Source organism: Microcaecilia unicolor, chromosome 10 (assembly GCF_901765095.1).
Source record: "Microcaecilia unicolor chromosome 10, aMicUni1.1, whole genome shotgun sequence".
Classification (NCBI taxonomy): Eukaryota; Metazoa; Chordata; class Amphibia; order Gymnophiona; family Siphonopidae; genus Microcaecilia; species Microcaecilia unicolor.
The window spans coordinates 127323656-127343892 of NC_044040.1; the positions used below are offsets into that span (position 1 = coordinate 127323656).

Consider the following 20237-nt stretch of genomic DNA (forward strand, 5'->3'; position numbering starts at 1 on the left):
TTTATTAAAGCTACAGGATAACATTCCAAACGTTCCTGTTCAGTATGGTGAAATTTCACCTTGAGTAGTCATGTTCTAACATTTTCTTTAGATGCAATCTGTCTCAGAAGGGAATGGATACAAGCCGCGTGCCTTAGAAACTTGCAGCCGCCTGGGCAAAATCTGTTCATGTTAATCATAAATTGTCATGATTTTTCATAGGTGCTTTGTTGACAGCTCATTCTCCAACTCCAGTAGCCCCTCATCAGGTCACATATCGAGCTCCAGGAACACCAGCCTACAGCTATGTACCCCCTCAGTGGTGATCAACCTGGCAATGTAAGTTATGGGAATTACATTAAAGCAAAATACCTGTTTTTCCAGTTTCGTTATAGCTGTTGTGAAAATGGTGTGTTAAGAAACAGAAGAATTTACTGAAATTTGATCATTTTCATGCTAGTTTAGGCTCCCCCACCCAGAATGCAAGTCTGGCTGATCATGGTCTCCCAGTGAGCAGGACTAGCCACTACTTTCAGTGGAAGGACTCCCAGTAAGCTGACCTACAGGCAGTGCATTACAACTTTGCTCCTTCCTGAAGCTCAGAATGACTGCCCTGCTTACAAGTTGCTATAGATTTATCATTGGGATTTCTTTGACAAGACTTTGCCACTTGATTGCACTTCCATAGTCAGCCATAATTTCTAGTTCAGAGTTTCTCATACTTGCCCTTGAGGACCTCAGAGGCATTTGGAGATAAATGAAACTTGCATTGAATGCCTAATATAGTACAGTCTCGATTATCCGACGAAAACAGGACTGACCCATTGTCAGATAAGTGAAAAGTTGGAGAATACGGACAACACTGCATAAACCCCTCAAATAATATGTAAACAAAGGCATAGAGCTCCCAATTTTCAAAAATTATTCTAAAACAGATTTTTAATAGAAATAAATGCAATGCTGTCACTGGGGTGGGGGTGGGGGTCTATTGGATGTGTCAGATGGTCGGATTAGCGAACATTGGATAATGGTGACTGTACTGTATTTTTTAATTTATTTCCATATTTGTTGTGAATATCCTAAAAGCCTGACTGACTATGGGTCCCCAGGACAAGTTTGGGAAGTCTTGTAGATGTTTCCATCATATTGAAATTGGTCTGATTGTTTTGAGACTACTTTCATACCTTAACTCTCTGTAGCAGAGTTCCTCAATCTTTTCTAGAGGCGCACCTAGATAGTTGGGTTTTCAGGATTACCACTATTCATATGCATGAGATAAGTCTGTATTTCATTAGCATCTTCGCCAGACTAGTCCAGAACCTGTGAATTGTTCCTGTCCACCAGCGGATGGAGTCAGAGGGAAAAAAAAGGTCTTTTTCTTTCCCAGTAAGGACACCGCACCTTAGATGCTCAGTACTTTTTTCTTCAGCAGATGGTGATCAGCAGACCAGGCAGCTGCTGGACTAATTACTGAAGCAGTGCCTGACCCAGTTGAAGAACTGGGCACATGTTTAGCAGTGGGGTACCTCATGGGGTTTTATGCTCCAACCCCCCCCCCCCCCCTCCAAAAATATATATATATGAAAAGGATATATAAAAATTTTTTAATTTGATCTGGAGCAGGGATGATACTTTGGGAAGTCAGTGTTCTTTCCATCCTTTGTTTGTCACTGTTTTCTTTCTTCCTTCCCCTGAAAGGGGTTTAAATAATTGGGAAGTTGCTTCCTCCCTTCAAGACATCAGAAGTTAGTCTGCAGCATTTGTTCCAGGCTAGACTAGCAGTTAGCGGAAACAGGGGAGAGTATTCACCCATACTGGGAGTAGGAATGATTTCCCAAGGTAGCTTGGGTTAGAGCAGTGGTTCCCAAACCTGGTCCTGGAGGCAGTAGCATACCAAGGGCGGGGCAGTGGAGGTGGTCTGCCCCAGGTGCAGGCAGCAAGGGGGTGCATGTAGCGGTCACGCGGCTGTCAGCTCCGCCAGTGTCCTGCCCCTACTACTACTACTATTTAGCATTTTCTGACATTACTTCCTGTTCTGGGGCAAGAGACCAACGGAGCCGACAGCCGCACAACTGCTCTGTTTACCGGTGCACCCCCTTGCTAGGAGGTGTGACACGCATTTTGGGGGGGGTGGGGGTGTAGGTGTAATGCATATCAGGGGGGTGCAGTGATGACCCGCCCTGGGTGGCAAGGAAGCTGGGTACGCCACTGCCTGGAGGCACCCCAACAAGTCAGTCAGGTTTTCAGGATATCCACAATGAATATTCATGAGAGAGATTTGCATACAGTGGTGGCAATGCATTCAAATCTTTCATGAATATTCATTGTGGATATCCTGAAAACCTGACTGGCTGGGGTGCCTCCAGGACCAGGTTTGGGAACCACTGGGTTAGAGACTTGAGTTTCAGAATGGCAGCAGAGCTTCTTTCAGAGGCTCCTAGGCTAAAGCACTGGTCTTTCCTACTGGCTCAACCATAGGTAATTTTTGGGATGTAAATCAGGATGCAAGCCTCAGAGGAAGGGGATAACTCGAAAGAGTCTGTCTCCACCCCCACCCCCCCACCCCTGAAAAAAGCTGCTTTTTTTTCCTTCAGCTGTAATTTCTAACATTTAAATCTAAAGCCAAGATAGTCTTCCATCAGATCTGTGAAGTAGCAGGGGGGACTTTTGTTCCCTGCAGCCTCTATTCAAGTGCTGACAGCAAAACAAGCCAGAACCTTTCGAGCAAAAATGTGTAACATTTAGTGGTACCTTAAAAACCTACGTCACTGGTATATGCATGGGAAGAACCATCTTGGGCATCTTTCTGAAGTAACTTTGATCTCTGAATCTTTACCAGAGAAGACTCGGTTGCTTGCTTTCATTGCTAATTCTTAAAGGAGGTTCCTGTTAAAGAAGAGAGATCTCTCACAGTTTTAGTATTTTGATGGGAATACCTGAAAGCAGTGATTTCATTCTTCTTGGCGTTTAGGAGGACTTTCTCAAGTGCTTTTTTTTTTGTTGTTGTAGCACTCTGCTGGACTTCTAACTCTAGATCACTTGATGACATAGCAAGGAGAGGTTTTGAGCTTCAGTGAATGTATTTGTGGAAAGATTTGTAGTATGTATATAGTCTGTAGCACCTAAAGTTGGATCAGTACTAGAGGAGCATGTGCATCCAGTGTCCATAAGGCTGGCTCTTCTCAAGTTTCACTTGTATTGAGAGCTTCTTTGGTTAGCTCCTATGTTTTGGGGTCCATGAGCATAGTGATTATTTTCTTCCCTGAGCCATAACTCGGCGACGGAACCCACCATGGAGAAGAATCATCTTTTTACTATTCCTTATCTGACTTGATATCCTTAGACATACCTGTTTCAGTGTCATGTCCCCCAACACTTTGCAACAATCTTCCATTTTTCCATAGGGGAGAGCCTTCATTTCAGACAGGCAAAAATTCCTTCAAGTTCCAGTTTTTCACTCAGGCTTTTCCATTATAAATGACATATTCCTTAATATGAGTGCCTTGTTTGTAGCAGACAGCACAGCTCCTGTTGTTCTCTCTACCCCTTACCCCCTTAACTATTTTCGATTGTAATGTTTTTTCTCCGAGGACAAGCAGGCTGCTTGTTCTCACTGATGGGTGACGTCCACGGCAGCCCCTCCAATCGGAAACTTCACTAGCAAAGGCCTTTGCTAGTCCTCGCGCGCCCATGCGCGGCCATCTTCCCGCCCGAACCGGCTCGTGTTCGTCAGTCTTCTTTTGTCCGCGCTCAGGACGGTCGTGTTTTGCGCCGTTTCGCGCCCCTCAAAGTTGACCCTCGCGCGTCTTCGCAATTTCGCTAAAAAAAAGAAAAGACCTCGGTCTTTGTCCCTTCCCGTGTGTCCAGTTTGTTTCCCCGACGTAAGTTTTCTTTCACTTTCGGGGTAGGCCTTTTTTTGGGCCTCGGTACGGGTTTTTTCTCTCTCCCTTATTTTTGGTGCCCTTTGTCGCCATCGCGAATTTTGATTTCGCCGGCGTGATTTTTCCGCCCATGTCATCGAAGTCTCCCAGCGGCTTGAAGAAGTGCACCCAGTGCGCCCGGGTAATCTCGCTCACTGATAGGCACGCGTCGTGTCTTCAGTGTCTGGGGGCTGGGCACTGCCCGCAGGCCTGCAGTCTTTGTGCTCTTTTACAGAAGAGGACTCAGGTTGCGAGATTGGCCCAGTGGAACGTGTTGTTCTCGGGCTCTTCATCGACAACAGCACCGGAGGCATCGAGTGCATCGACGTCGGCAGCATCAAGACCTTCGACCTCGGCATCGACTGCATTGTCGGTACCGAGACATCGGAAGGCTGCGTCGGCATCGGTGGTACCGAGACCTCCGCTGTTGCTGATGTCGGACGGTGGTGCTTCGACTGGAGTGCAGGTGAGGGCTGTCCATTCCCCTGCTGGTGGCGGTGAGCCTTCGGGTGGGTCTCTTCCTACCCTGAGGGCTCCTGCGGTACAGCCCCCCCGAGACTGACCTTCTTTTGCCTCGGCCCCGAGGAAGAGATGGCTGGATTCTATGTCCTCCTCGTCGGTACCGGGAAGCTCCAGTGACATGCTTCGTTTGAAAAAATCAAAGAAGCATCGACACTGGTCACCTTCCCGCATCGGTACCGAGAGCTCTGGGTCGCCGAGGGAGTCGACACCCAGTAGGCATCGGCACCGGGAGGACCGCTCACCCTCTGTTCAGGAGGTGCCGATGCGCTCCACCTTGGACAGCCCGGAACAGCCTCCACGCCCGGAACAGACTCTGACCTCGACGCCTGCATCGGCTTCCATGTCTTTCTCCACAGCCGCTCTGCACGAGAGTCTCCGGGCCGTTCTCCCGGAGATCCTGGAAGAGGTGTTGCGCCCTTCCCCTCCGGTACCGGGGGTGCTTGCGCCACCGGTACCGTCGAGTGAGGCGCCGGCTGGCCCCTTGCCCGGGGTGAGGTCTCCGACGGCCGCCTCCCAGGAAGGCTCCCCGTCGGCGGAGGGAGCTTCGCCGGTGCTGGCGAGTGAGTCTACCTCTCGACGATCCCACCGTGGCCGTGTTTCCACGGAGTCGAGTCAGGCACGGCTTCAGACACAGGTTCATGAACTTGTGTCTGATACCGATGGTGAGGCCTCGTGGGAGGAGGAGGAGGAGGACATCAGATATTTCTCTGACGAGGAGTCTGATGGCCTTCCTTCTGATCCCACTCCCTCCCCTGAAAGGCAGCTTTCTCCTCCCGAGAGTCTGTCTTTTGCGGCCTTTGTCCGGGAGATGTCTACGGCCATCCCCTTCCTGGTGGTCGTGGAGGATGAGCCCAGAGCTGAAATGTTTGAGCTCTTGGACTATCCTTCTCCACCTAAGGAAGCGTCCACAGTACCCATGCATCATGTCCTAAAAAAGACATTGCTGGCGAACTGGACCAAGCCTTTAACTAATCCCCACATTCCCAAGAAGATCGAGTCCCAGTACCGGATCCATAGGGACCCAGAGCTGATGCGCACTCAGTTGCCTCACGACTCTGGTGTGGTGGATCTGGCCCTAAAGAAGGCTAAGAGTTCTAGGGAGCATGCTTCGGCGCCCCCGGGCAAGGACTCTAGAACCTTGGACTCCTTTGGGAGGAAGGCCTACCATTCTTCTATGCTCGTGGCCAAAATTCAGTCTTACCAGCTCTACATGAGCATCCATATGCGGAACAATGTGCGGCAGTTGGCGGGCTTGGTGGACAAGCTCCCTCCTGAGCAAGCCAAGCCATTTCAGGAGGTGGTCAGGCAGCTGAAGGCGTGCAGAAAATTCCTGGCCAGAGGGGTATATGATACCTTTGATGTTGCGTCCAGGGCCGCTGCTCAAGGTGTAGTGATGCGCAGACTCTAATGGCTGCGTGCCTCCGACCTGGAGAATAGGATCCAGCAGCGGATTGCGGACTCCCCTTGCCGAGCGGACAACATTTTTGGAGAGAAAGTCGAACAGGTGGTAGAGCAGCTCCACCAGCGGGATACCGCTTTTGACAAGTTCTCCCGCCGGCAGCCCTTCAGCATCTACCTCCTCAGGTAGACGTTTTTATGGGGGAAGGAAGACTGTTCCCTACTCTTCTGGTAAGAGTAGGTACAATCCTCCCTCTCGACAGCCTGCGGCCCAGTCTAAGCCCCAGCGCGCTTCGTGCCTTCAGTGTCTGGGGGCTGGGCACCGTCCTCAGGCCTGTAATCTCTGTCTTCTATTGAAGAAGAGAACTCAGGTGGCGAGATTAGCCCAGTGGAACGTCTTGTTCGGGGCCTCGCCTGGTGTTTCGACGGTCACAGTATCGAGTCATCGGCCGGTGCATCGACGTCTACGGTACCGGGATCATCGTTGGTACTGATGTAATCAGAGGGTGCCACTTCGTCAGGAGCGCAGGTGAGGGCTGTCCATTCCCCTGTTGGTGGCGGTGAGCCCTCGAGTAGGTCTCCACCTGCCTCGAGGGCTCCTGCGGTACAGCCCCCCCCCCCCCTCCCCCGGGATCGACCTTCTTCGGACCTGGCCCTGAGGAAGAGACGTTTGGATTTGACGTCCTCGTCGGCACCGGGAAGTTCTGGTGACATGCTTCGTGTGAAGGCAAAGAAGCATCGGCACCGGTCACCTTTCCGACGCGGTACCGAGAGCTCTGGGTTGCCGAGGGATTCGGCACCCACTAAGCATCTACGCCGGGAGGACCGCTCTCCCTCCATACAGGAGGTGTCGATGCGCTCTACCCTGGACAGCCTGGTACCGCCTCCGCGCCCCGGACAAATTCTGAGTTCGTCGCCTGTGCTGGACTCCCTGCCTTCCTCGACAGCCGCTCTAAGCGAGAGCCTCAGGGCCATCCTTCCAGGGATCCTGGAGGAGCTGTTGCGCCCTTCTCCTCCGGTGCAGTCGAGTGAGGCGACGGCTGGCCCCTTGCCCGTCGTGAGGTTTCCGATACCGGTACCACTTGCGGTGCCTGCGTCGGCTGCATCCCAGACAGACTCCCCGACGATATCAATGGAGGGAGCTTCATCGCCGCCGATGCAGGAGTCTTCTTCTCGATGTCCCCACCGTGGCCATGTGTCTACTGAGTCGAGGCGGGCACGGCTTCGGACTGAAGTTCATGAACTGGTGTCCGACACCGATGGTGAGGTCTCGTGGGCGGCAGAGGAAGACGTCAGATATTTCTCAGATGAGTCTGACGGTCTTCCTTCTGATGCCACTCCCTCCCCTGAAAGACAGCTTTCTCCTCCCGAGAGTCTATCTTTCACGGTCTTTGTCCGGGAAATGTCTACGGCCATTCCCTTCCCTGTGGTTACGGAGGTTGAGCCAAGGGTTGAAATGTTTGAGCTTTTGGACTATCCTTCGCCACTTAAGGAATCGTCCACAGTACCCATGCATCATGTCTTCAAGAAGACACTGCTGGAGAACTGGGCGAAGCCACTAACTAATCCCCACATTCCCAAGAAGATCGAGTCCCAGTATCGGATCCATGGGGACCCAGAGTTGATGCGGACTCAGTTGCCTCACGACTCTGGGGTTGTGGATCTGGCCCTTAAGAAGGTCGAGTTCTAGGGAGTATGCTTCGGCGCCCCCGGGCAGAGACTCTAAAACCTTGGATTCTTTTGGGAGGAAGGCCTACCATTCCTCAATGCTTATCGCCAAAATGCAATCTTACCAGCTCTACACGAGCATTCATTTGCGGAACAATGTGCGGCAGTTGACGGACTTGGTGGATAAGCTCCCTTCTGAGCAAGCCAAGCCTTTTCAGCAGGTGGTCAGGCAGCTGAAGGCATGTTGTAAATTCCTGGCCAGGGGGGGTTTATGATACTTTTGATGTTGCGTCCAGGGCCGCTGCTCAAGGTGTGGTGATGCGCAGACTCTCATGGCTCTGTGCCTCCGACCTGGAGAATAGGATTCAGCAGAAGATTGCGAATTCTCCTTGCCGGGGGGGGATAATATTTTTTGTGAAAAGGTCGAACAGGTGGTAGAGCAGCTCCACCAGCGGGACACCGCTTTCGACAAATTCTCCCGCCGGGCGCCTTCAGCACCTACCTCAACTGGTAGACGTTTTTATGGCGGAAGGAAGACTGTTACCTATTCTTCTAATAGGCGTAGGTACAATCCTCCCTCTCCCCAGCCTGCTGCCCAGGCCAAACCCCAGCGCGCTCGTTCTCGTCAACAGCGTGCGACTCAGCAGGCCCCTGCGGCTCCCCAGCAAAAGCAAGGGACGGGCTTTTGACTGGCTCCAGTAGAGCATAGCCGAAATCAAAGTGTCCATGCCGGACGATCTGCCGGTCGGGGGGAGGTTAACATTTTTTCACCAAAGGTGGCCTCTCATAACCTCCGACTAGTGGGTTCTTCAAATAGTCCGACTAGGATACGCCCTCAATTTGGTTTCAGAGCCTCCAAATTGCCCACCGGGAGCTCAATCCTTCAGCTTCCAGCACAAAGCAGGTACTTGCAGAGGAACTCTCCGCCCTTCTCAGCGCCAATGCGGTCGAGCCCGTGCCACCGGGGCAAGAAGGGCTGGGATTCTATTCCAGATACTTCCTTGTGGAAAAGAAAACGGGGGATGTGTCCCATTCTAGACCTAAGGTCCCTGAACAAATATCTGGTCCGAGAAAAGTTCAGGATGCTTTCCCTGGGCACCCTTCTTCCCATGATTCAGGCAAACGATTGGCTATGCTCACTGGACTTGAAGGGTGCTTACACCCACATTCCGATACTGCCAGCTCACAGACAGTATCTTCGATTCTGCCTGGGAACATAGCATTTTCAGTACTGTGTGCTACCCTTTGGTCTCGCCTCCGCGCCCAGGGTATTCACCAAATGCCTGGCTGTCGTAGCGGCATCTCTACGCAGACTGGGAGTGCACGTGTTTCCTTATCTCGACGATTGACTGGTAAAGAACACCTCAGAGGCAAGAGCTCTACAGTCCATGCAGGAGACTATTCGACTCCTGGAGCTGCTAGGGTTTGTGATAAATTATCTAAAGTCCTACCTTCCTGTTCAGAAATTCGAATTCATAGGGGCTCTGCTGGATTTTCAGACAGCTCGTTCCTACCTCCCGGAAGCGAGGACTGACCATCTTCTGTCCCTTGTTTCTTGGGTACGAGCGTCGCAGCAGATCACAGCTCGGCAGATGTTGAGATTGCTCGGCCACGTGGCCTCCACAGTGCATGTGACTCCCATGGCCCGCCTCCACATAAGATCAGCTCAATGGACCCTAGCGTCTCAGTGGTACCAAGCTGCTGGGGACCTAGAGGACGTAGTCCTGCTGTCCACGAGTTTTCTTCAGTCCTGCCATTGGTGGACAATTCGGTTCAATTTGACTCTGGGACGTCCTTTCCAAATTCCTCAGCCTCAAAAGGTGCTGACGACGGATGCGTCTCTCCTGGGATGGGGAGCTCATGTTGATGGGCTTCACACTCAACGAGTTTGGTCCTCCCAGGAAAAGAATCTTCAGATCAATCTCCAGGAGCTCCGGGCGATCTGGAATGCTCTATAGACTTTCAGAGATCGGCTGTCTCACCAAATTGTTTTCATCAAAACAGGCAATCAGGTTGTAATGTATTACACCAACAATCAGGGGGGGTACCAGGTCATGCTCTCTGTGTCAGGAGGCCGTCCGGATGTGGCATTGGGCTCGCCAACATGGCATGTTCCTTTGAGCCACTTATCTGGCGGGCAAAAACAATATACAGAAACCTATATGAATGTAAAACCACTCCACTGAATAATCAATAAGACCTTAGTACAGGGCCATGAATTGAAGTAAAAAAAATTTTGTGTTTAAAATAATATAATGTGAATAGTGCTCAGCACTGGGCTCATGAATAAAGCTGACAGACAGCTACTTCACCACTTTCCACATCATTGCACCATCAGCCCTCCCTTCCTACCTTGCCTGTGTTGAAGTCTAATTTAATATGGATGTTATACTTAGCTTGAATCGGTTGGGTGCATTTTTGGGTGAAGTACTCTGTACAGCAATATGTGGTCCCAGTTCCTTAAAGTGCTTCCTTTTTAGTTTTTCATTGCTTTCTGATCAAGTGCTCATTCCACATAAAACATATACTTTAGCTATTATCTTGCTTGTTTGCTCACTTTCAACGCATGGTCACACGTTTCGCCCTTCGGCGTCATCAGGAGAACGAAACCTAGAATCATTAAAACAAATTTGTTCACTGTACTTACATGGCCCCTCAAAATATTGTATTACTAACGAAAATCATACTTAAACTGTAAACTTACATATTTTAACGACCACTGGTAGGATACAGACTCTCAGTCCTCACACAAGGTTGGCAAAAACGCCGACACATGCGCAATACAAGTATATGTGTCATAAGCCAATTACAAATGTGTCACCGCCCACCAATCAATAGCCTTATTGAGCCCTCTAGGAATAGTCGTTTCTAGCTTCCCTTTTTAGTAAATTGCCTCCCCGTTGTTGCCCCACGCAAGTTAGTACTACAAATTTTAAATCATCTTCACTATGCCCCAACTGATCCCAATGATTGATTAGCGGTGCATCCGGCTTGTGCGTTCGCAAATTGCTCAAATGTTCACCTATTCGCAATTTAATTTTTCTCTTCGTTCGACCTATATACCAAAGTGAACATGGGCACTGTATGCCATACACAACCTGTGGAGTATCGCAATCGGTTCTTTCTTGCAATTGAATTGTCCGTTTGGTAACTGGATGGGTGACACTTGATGTAACCCACGCGTGCTTACAATAAATACAACCCTGGCATCTGAAATGACCTCTTTCATTTAAAGGGGTTCTATTCAGTTGTTTCAGTAATTCACCTAGGTTTCTGGATCTCGTGTAAGCAAATCGGGGCATATTAGATATACCCAATAGCCGCATCATGGGCCAATGGGATCTAATTATGTTCTTAATTTGCATAGTTCTCGAAGAATATGGTAGCACACAGGTAACAATGTCATCACATCGAGATTGTGCTCTAATATTTTTAGATTCAAACAGCCAACATCTGCGAACATTAGCTGCTCTTTTTTGTGCCTTTCGTATAATCTTTCGAGGATATCCTCGCTGTAAAAATCTGTGAGACATATCAGTAGCATGTTTTTGAAAATCTTCCTTAGAGGTACATATTTTCCTTACTCGCAAAAATTGGCCATAAGGTATGGCTTCTTTCTGAGATATCGGATGGAAGCTAGAATAGTGGAGAACAGAGTTTGTGTCAGTTTCCTTATGAAATAACTGTGTGTAAAACCGTCCCTGTTGCAATGTGATAGAGATATCCAAAAAATTCACGTGGGTGCCACCCACGTCAATATCAAATTCAATATTCGGGTCAGACGAATTAAGATGCTGAAAAAATAAATCAAGAGACTGCCGATCCCCCCTCCACACGAGGAGGACATCATCAATATATCTAACCCATAGCACTATATGAGATCTGAAACATGAAGGGTAGACATATCAGTATTCATAGTCCACCATATACAAACATGCTATGGTTGGGCTACTGTCGCCCCCATCGCCACTCCTTGGATTTGCAAATAATGTGTGTCTTCAAACTTAAAATAATTGTGAAATACTACACATTGAGCCATTGAATTCAGTAGCGCCAATTTTTGATGGGAAATATCCAGTTTTTGTAAATTCTCATCCACAATATGTAAGGCAGCCTGCTGCGGGATAACCGTATATAAGGACTTTACATCCATTGTAATCAACGTATATCCAGATTGATCTAACTGTAACTCCTCCAGCATGGACAACAAATGCGCTGTATCCTTGATGTATGATGGAGTATTCCGCAACAGTGGTTGCAAATGAAAGTCCAAACACTGCGATAATGGCTCATGCAATGAGCCATTGCTCCCTACTATTGGTCGTGCAGGCGGATTGTGGAGCCGTTTATGAATCTTCAGTACGAACCTAATGACTGGAGTGGTAGGATGTTGTATAAACAGATATCTGGCTTCTCGTATGGAAATAGTACCTTCGGCTGCCGCTTGATCTATCAAAATCTTAACTTGACTCTGATACACCAAATTAGGATCTTCATCCAACTTTATGTAGAATGTACTATCGTCTAATTGCCTGTACGCCTCCCCTAGATATGTTTCAAAATCTTGGATGACCACCCCACCCCTTTATCTGCTCTAAGGATAATGATGGTATGGTCCTCCTGTAATTGTTTTAGTGCCATCCTTTGCGCTTTAGATAAATTGTGAAAAAATTGTCGCGAAACAAGCTCTATCCTTTCCATGTCATTTAACACTAATTTTTGAAAAGTTTCAATAATAGGATTAGGGGGTCCTGGAGGCATCCATGTAGAAGGGATACGGTATTTGGACAAAAACGTTGGAATGTTAGATGTATCAGATGTAGCAGTAGATTCTATTGTTTCATCACTGAAATGCACCTTTAATTTAAGTTTGCGAAAAAAACGATACAAAAATTGTCGTGTAACAAATTCATCATATCCACTATAAGGAACAAAAGACAGTCCCAGTTGTAAAATTTGAATTTGGCTCTTGGTGAGCGTCCTAGATGACAGATTATAAATCAGTCTTTGGTTTGTCTCGGCGGACGGCGGCTCCTGCCAGACCTGGTTTGGGGCTGTGTCTGTTCTTCCTGAGGGGTGTTGTGCTCTAAAATAGATGAAGGAAGGTTTACACAGGTGTCACTCTCGTGTTGTCTAGTAAATGATTGTGATGGTATCTCGTCTCCCGAGGAATCGCTGGATGTGTTTGTGAATCCAACCCGTTTCATCCTGCGAAACCTACGTGAAGGCCTACTTGTATTCATCCAGGGATAAATATATCCCCATGTATAGTCCATCTCATCCCTCTTGAATACCACGCGTACCACGGGGCCTCAGATGGAATAAAGAACCGAGGTTTCTAGAAGACAAAGAGTTCGTTATGCAGTGGAATGCTATAATTTCAAGATGTTCTCTGGACCTTATGCTTCTAACAATAGACAAGTTAGAAAAACAATTAACAACACAACAAAAAGAATTGGAAGAGGCCATAGAGAGTCTGCGTACTTCCTCAGAGCAGGCATCATTTGATGCACAGTGGACTCTACATTCTAAACAGATTGATAAATTGCCAATCTTTTGTGTTCGTATTTCTTGGCGGTATTTACACGACAATTTTTGTATCGTTTTTTTCGCAAACTTAACTTATTGAAACAATAGAATCTACTGCTACATCTGATACATCTAACATACCAATGTTTTTGTCCAAATACCGTATCCCTTCTACATGGATGCCCCCAGGACCCCCTAATCCTATTATTGAAACTTTTCAAAAATTAGTGTTAAATGACGTGGAAAGGATAGAGCTTGTTTCGCGACAATTTTTTCACAATTTATCTAAAGCGCAAAGGATGGCACTAAAACAATTTACAGGAGGACCATACCATCATTATCCTTAGAGCAGATAAAGGGGTGGGGTGGTCATCCAAGGTTTTGAAACATATCTAGGGGAGGCGTACAGGCAATTGGACGATAGTACATTCTACATAAAGTTGGCTGAAGATCCTAATTTGGTGTATCAGAGTCAAGTTAAGATTTTGATAGATCAAGCGGCAGCCGAAGGTACTATTTCCATACGAGAAGCCAGATATCTGTTTATACAACATCCTACCACTCCAGTCATTAGGTTCGTACCGAAGATTCATAAACGGCTCCACAATCCGCCTGCACGACCAATAGTAGGGAGCAATGGCTCATTGCATGAGCCATTATCGCAGTTTTTGGACTTTCATTTGCAACCACTGTTGCGGAATACTCCATCATACATCAAGGATACAGCACATTTGTTGTCCATGCTGGAGGAGTTACAGTTAGATCAATCTAGATATACGTTGATTACAATGGATGTAAAGTCCTTATATACGGTTATCCCGCAGCAGGCTGCCTTACATATTGTGGATGAGAATTTACAAAAACTGGATATTTCCCATCAAAAATTGGCGCTACTGAATTCAATGGCTCAATGTGTAGTATTTCACAATTATTTTAAGTTTGAAGACACACATTATTTGCAAATCCAAGGAGTGGCGATGGGGGCGACAGTAGCCCCAACCATAGCATGTTTGTATATGGTAGACTATGAATACTGATGATATGTCTACCCTTCATGTTTCAGATCTCGTATAGTGCTATGGGTTAGATATATTGATGATGTCCTCCTCGTGTGGAGGGGGGATCGGCAGTCTCTTGATTTATTTTTTCAGCATCTTAATTCGTCTGACCCGAATATTGAATTTGATATTGACGTGGGTGGCACCCACGTGAATTTTTTGGATATCTCTATTACATTTCAACAGGGACGGTTTTACACACAGTTATTTCGTAAGGAAACTGACACAAACTCTGTTCTCCAGTATTCTAGCTTCCATCCGATATCTCAGAAAGAAGCCATACCTTATGGCCAATTTTTGCGAGTAAGGAAAATATGTACCTCTAAGGAAGATTTTCAGAAACATGCTACTGATATGTCTCACAGATTTTTACAGCAAGGATATCCTCGAAAGATTATACGAAAGGCACAAAAAAGAGCAGCTAATGTTCGCAGATGTTGGCTGTTTGTATCTAAAAATATTAGAGCACAATCTCGATGTGATGACATTGTTACCTGTGTGCTACCATATTCTTTGAGAACTATGCAAATTAAGAACATAATTAGATCCCATTGGCCCATAATGCGGCTATTGGGTATATCTAATATGCCCCGATTTGCTTACATGAGATCCAGTAACTTAGGTGAATAACTGAAACTTAAACAATTGAATAGAACCCCTTTAAATGAAAGAGGTCATTTCAGATGCCAGGGTTGTATTTATTGTAAGCACGCGTGGGTTACATCAAGTGTCACCCATCCAGTTAACAAACGGACAATTCACTTGCAAGAAAGAACTGATTGTGATACTCCACAGGTTGTGTATGGCATACAGTGCCCATGTTCACTTTGGTAAATAGGTCAAACGAAGAGAAAAATTAAATTGCGAATAGGTGAACATTTGAGTAATTTGCGAACGCACAAGCCGAATGCACCGCTAGTTAATCATTGGGATCAGTTGGGGCATAGCGAAGATGATTTAAAATTTGTAGTACTAACTTGCGTGAGGCAACAACGGGGAGGCAATTTGACATCCAATTTACTAAAAAGGGAAGCTATATACATTTACAGCTGGCAAACGACTATTCCTAGAGGGCTCAATAAGGCTATTGATTGGTGGGCGGTGACACATTTGTAATTGGCTTATGACACACATACTTGTATTGCGCATGTGTCGGCGTTTTTGCCAACCTTGCGTGAGGACTGAGAGTCTGTATCCTACCAGTGGTTGTTAAACTGTAAACTTACATATTTTAAGTATGATTTTTGTTATTAATACAATATTTTGAGGGGCCATGTAAGTACAGTGAACAAATTTGTTTTAATGATTCTAGGTTTCATTCTCCTGATGACGCCGAAGGGCGAAACGTGTGACCACGCGTTGAGAGCGAGCAAACAAGCAAAATAATAGCTAAAGCATATGTTTTATGTGGAATAAGCACTTGATCACAAAGCAATGAAAAATTAAAAAGGAAGCACTTTAAGGAACTGGGACCACATATTGCTGTACAGAGTACTTCACCCAAAAATGCACCCAACCGATTCAAGCTAAGTATAACATCCCTATTAAATTAGATTTCAACACAGGCAAGGTAGGAAGGGAGGGCTGATGGTGCAATGATGTGGAAAGTGGTGGTGGTGAGGTAGCTGTCTGTCAGCTTTATTCACGAGCCCAATTCAGAGCACTATTCACATTATATTATTTTAAACACAAAATTTTTTTTACTTCAATTCATGGCCCTGTACTAAGGTCTTATTGATTATTCAGTGCAGTGGTTTTACATTGATATAGGTTTCTGTATATTTTTGGAGTAATAAATAAATTTGAAGAAACCATAATTTAATATATCCCCAGGTCAATTCGGTTTAGGGCAAAAACAATACCCTGGCTGACAGGCTGAGCAGGATAATGCAACCATATGCATGGTCTCTCAGTTATGGGCATTGCCCACAAGATCTTCCAAGCATGGGGCACCTCCACGGTGGATCTTTTTGCCACTTATCAAAACTGCAAGGTCCCTCAGTTCTGTTCCAGGCTTTAGGCCCAATACAGACTAGCTTCAGATGCCTTCCTCTTCAATTTGGGGACAGGTCTTCTGTATGCGTATCCTCCCATACCTCTAGTAGGGAAGACTTGGTTGAAATTCACGCAAGACTGCTGATCCATGATTCTGATTGTGCCGTACTGGGCACAGCAGATATGGTTCCCTCTTCTTTTGGAATTGTCTTTCGAAAAACCGTGCTGATTGAAGTGTTTTCCAACCCTCATTATGCAGAACAAGGGGTCTCTTCATCCTAACTTCCAGTCTCTGGCTCTCACAGCTTGGTTGTTAACCTGCAATTCACTTCCTTGGGTATTTTGAAGGATTTCTCTCCGATCTTGAAAGATTCCACTAACTGAAGGAGGTTTGCCATCTGGTGTGAGAGAAAGGACCTAGATCCCCTTGCTTGCCCTACACAGATCCTGCTTGAATACCTTCTACACCTATCAGAGTCTGGTTTCAAGACTAACTCCGTAAGGGTTCACCTTAGTGCAATTAGTGCTTTTCATCAACATGTAGAAGGTACGCCTGTCTCTGGACAGTCTCTAGTTCACTTCATGAGAGGTTTACTTTTATCAAAGCCCCCTGTCAAACCTCCGCCTGTGTCATGGGACCTCAATGGTGGTCTTACCCAGCTGATGAAAGCTCGTTTTGAGCCACTGGATTTCTGCCATTTGAAGTACTTGACCTGAAAGCTCATTTTCTTGGTGGCTGTTACTTCAGCACATAGAGTCAGTGAGCGGCCTTAGTAGTGTATGCACCTTAGTATAAGTTTTATCACAACAGAGTAGTCCGCCGCACGCACCCTAAGTTCCTGCCTAAAGTGGTGTCTGAGTTCCATCTGAACCAGTTGATTGTCTTGCCAACATTTTTTCTCCGATCTCATGCCCATCCTTGTGAGAGTGCCTTGCACACCTTGGACTGCAAGCGAGCATTTGCCTATTACATGGAGTGGACTAAGTCCCACAGACAGTCCGCCCAACTTTTTGTTTCTTTTGATCCCAACAGGATGGGGGGTCGCCATCGGAAAATGCACAATCTCTAATTGGCTTTCAGGTTGCATTTCTTTCACTTATGCACGCCCAGGCTGAGTTGACCCTAGCGGGCCATATCAAGGCTTGCAGTGTCAGACCATGGCTGCATCATTAGCCCACTTGCATTCAGCCTCCATTGAAGAAATTTGCAAGGCTGCGACGTGGTCTTCATTCCACACATTTATATCACACTACTACCTTGAGCAGGATACCCGATGCGACAGTCTGTTTGGGCAATCAGTGTTGCAGAATCTGTTTGGGGTCTAGAATCCAACTCCACCCTCCTGAGCCCATTTTATGCTTTTGCAGACTGCACTCTCATTCAGGTTGTATAGAGTTTCAGGTTAATCTGTGTTATGTCCTAGCCTTTGCTAGGCCCAATTGACCAATGTTTGTTGTTTTCGGTGAGAATGGATGCTGGGGATTACCCACTTGTGAGCATATAGAAGCCTGCTTGTCCTCAGAGAAAGCGCAGATACTTACCTGTAGTAGGTATTCTCCGAGGACAGCAGGCTATTCTCACAATCCCTCCCACTGCCTCTTGGAGTTGTCTCCTTTGTTATTTCTACTTTTATTTTTGCTATAGTATTAAACTGTATTTGCTATAGTATTAAACTGCTCACCACCGACGACTCTGCCTCAATCGCGGCCCTATGCCATGGAGGTTATCTCTTCTCCCATTCTCCCCGCCCAATTGGCCGCGGTGGCGGCGTCAGGTTACTACTTTCGCCCTCCTGCAGCTTTCAACCTCTCCTCCTACCGCAGTCTCACTGCTTCTCATCCTTTGAAGTTCACTCCATCCGTCTATTCTACCCGCTGCCACTCAAAGTTGCAGTCATTTACCGCCCCCCTGATAAGTCCCTCTCTTCCTTTCTTACCAACTTCGATGCCTGGCTCTCCGTTTTTCTTGAGCCCTCATCCCCTTCCCTCATTCTTGGGGACTTTAACCTACACACTGATGACCCATCCGACTCTCACGCTTCTCAGTTCCTCACTCTAACCTCCTCCTTCAACCTCCAACTGAGCTCCACCACCCCTACTCACCAATCTGGCCACTGTCTTTACCTCGTCCTCTCCTCTACCTGCTCACCCTCCAATTTCTGCGCCTCAGCTCTTCCTCTCTCTGACCATCACCTGATCACCTTCACACTTCGTCACCCTCCCCCTCAGTCCCGCCCAACACTAACCACTACTTCCAGGAATCTCCAGGCTGTCGACCCTCCCACCTTATCCTCTAGTATCTCTAATCTCCTCCCTTCCATTATGTCCTCTGAGTCTGTCGACAAGGCTGTTCCCCCTTACAATGCCACTCTCTCCTCTGCACTGGACACCCTTGCACCATCCATCTCCCGTCCCACAAGGCGTACTAATCCCCAGCCCTGGCTGCCCCTTTGCACCCGATACCTTCGCTCCTGCGCCTGATCGGCTGAACGCCTCTGGAGGAAATCTCGCACCCACACTGATTTCATTCATTACAAATTCATGCTATCCTCCTTCCAGTCCTCCACCCTATCCCCACCAACTTACTCAACGCCATCTCTCCTACTGTCACCCCCCCCATCTGTCATATCCTCAACCTCTCTCTCTCCACAGCAACTGTCCCTGACACCTTCAAGCATGCTGTAGTCGCACCACTCCTCAAAAAACCATCACTTGACCATACCTGTCCCTCCAACTACCGCCCCATTTCCCTCCTACCCTTCCTCTCCAAGATACTTGAACGTGCGCCGTTCATAGCTGTTGCCTTGATTTTCTCTCCTCTCATGCCATCCTCGATCTGCTTCAATGGCGGCTTTCTCCCCCTTCACTCGACAGAAACGGCACTATCTAAAGTCTGCAATGACCTGTTCCTTGCCAAATCCAAAGGCCACTATTCCATCCTCATCCTCCTCGACCTATCAGCCGCTTTTGACACTGTCAATCACAATCTACTTCTTGCCACACTATCCTCATTTGGGTTCCAGGGCTCTGTCCTCTCCTGGTTCTCCTCTTATCTCTCCCACCGTACCTTCAGAGTACATTCTCATGGTTCTTCCTCCACCCCCATCCCGCTCTCTGTTGGAGTTCCTCAGGGATCTGTCTTTGGTCCCCTTCTTTTTTCAATCTACACCTCTTCCCTGGGCTCCCTGATCTCATCTCACGGTTTCCAATATCATCTTTATGCCGACGACACCCAGCTTTATCTCTCCACACCAGACATCACTGCGGAAACCCAGGCCAAGGTATCGGCCTGCTTATCCGACATTGCTGCCTGGATGTCCAACCGCCACCTGAACATGGCCAAGACCGAGCTTATTGTCTTCCCACCCAAACCCACTTCTCCTCTCCCTCCACTCTCTATCTCAGTTGTTAACACCCTCATCCTCCCCGTCTCATCTGACCGCAACCTCGGTGTCATCTTCGACTCCTCCCTCTCCTTCTCTGCGCATATCCAGCAGATAGCCAAGACCTGTCGCTTCTTCCTCTATAACCATCAGCAAAATTCACCCTTTCCTCTCTGAGCACACCACCCGAACTCTCGTCCACTCTCTCATTACCTCTCGCCTTGACTACTGCAACCTACTCCTCACTGGCCTCCCACTTAGCCATCTATCCCCCCTTCAGTCCATTCAGAACTCTGCTGCACGTCTTATCTTCCGCCTGGACCGATATACTCATATCACCCCTCTCCTCAAGTCACTTCACTGGCTTCCGATCAGGTACTGCATACAGTTCAAGCTTCTCCTACTAACCTACAAATGCACTTGATCTGCAGCCCCTCCCTACCTCTCCACCCTCATCTCCCCCAACGTTCCTACCCGTAACCTCCGCTCTCAAGACAAATTCCTCCTTTCAGTACCCTTCTCCACCACCGCCAACTCCAGGCTCCGCCCTTTCTGCCTCGCCTCACCCCATGCTTGGAATAAACTCCCTGAGCCCATTCGCCAGTCCCCCTCCCTGCCCATCTTCAAATCCTTGCTCAAAGCCCACCTCTTCAATGTCGCCTTCAGCACCTAACCACCTACCCTATTCAGGAAATCTAGACTGCCCCAACTTGACATTTCATCCTTTAGATTGTAAGCTTCTTCGAGCAGGGACTGTCCTTCTTTGCTAAATTGTACAGCGCTGC

At 47.6% G+C, this 20237-nt stretch overlaps 1 protein-coding gene across 3 annotated transcripts in view; it reads left to right on the forward strand.

The window, feature by feature from the left end:
- FAM168B (family with sequence similarity 168 member B) overlaps positions 1–20237 on the forward strand; it is a 223894-nt gene that overhangs the window by 189405 nt on the left and 14252 nt on the right. For all 3 annotated transcript variants that reach the window (XM_030216872.1, XM_030216871.1, XM_030216873.1), the window contains one exon: positions 202–318. In XM_030216872.1, coding sequence (XP_030072732.1) covers positions 202–305 — 104 coding nt within the window. In that variant the 3' untranslated portion in view covers positions 306–318. The remainder of the gene's footprint in view (positions 1–201; positions 319–20237) is intronic.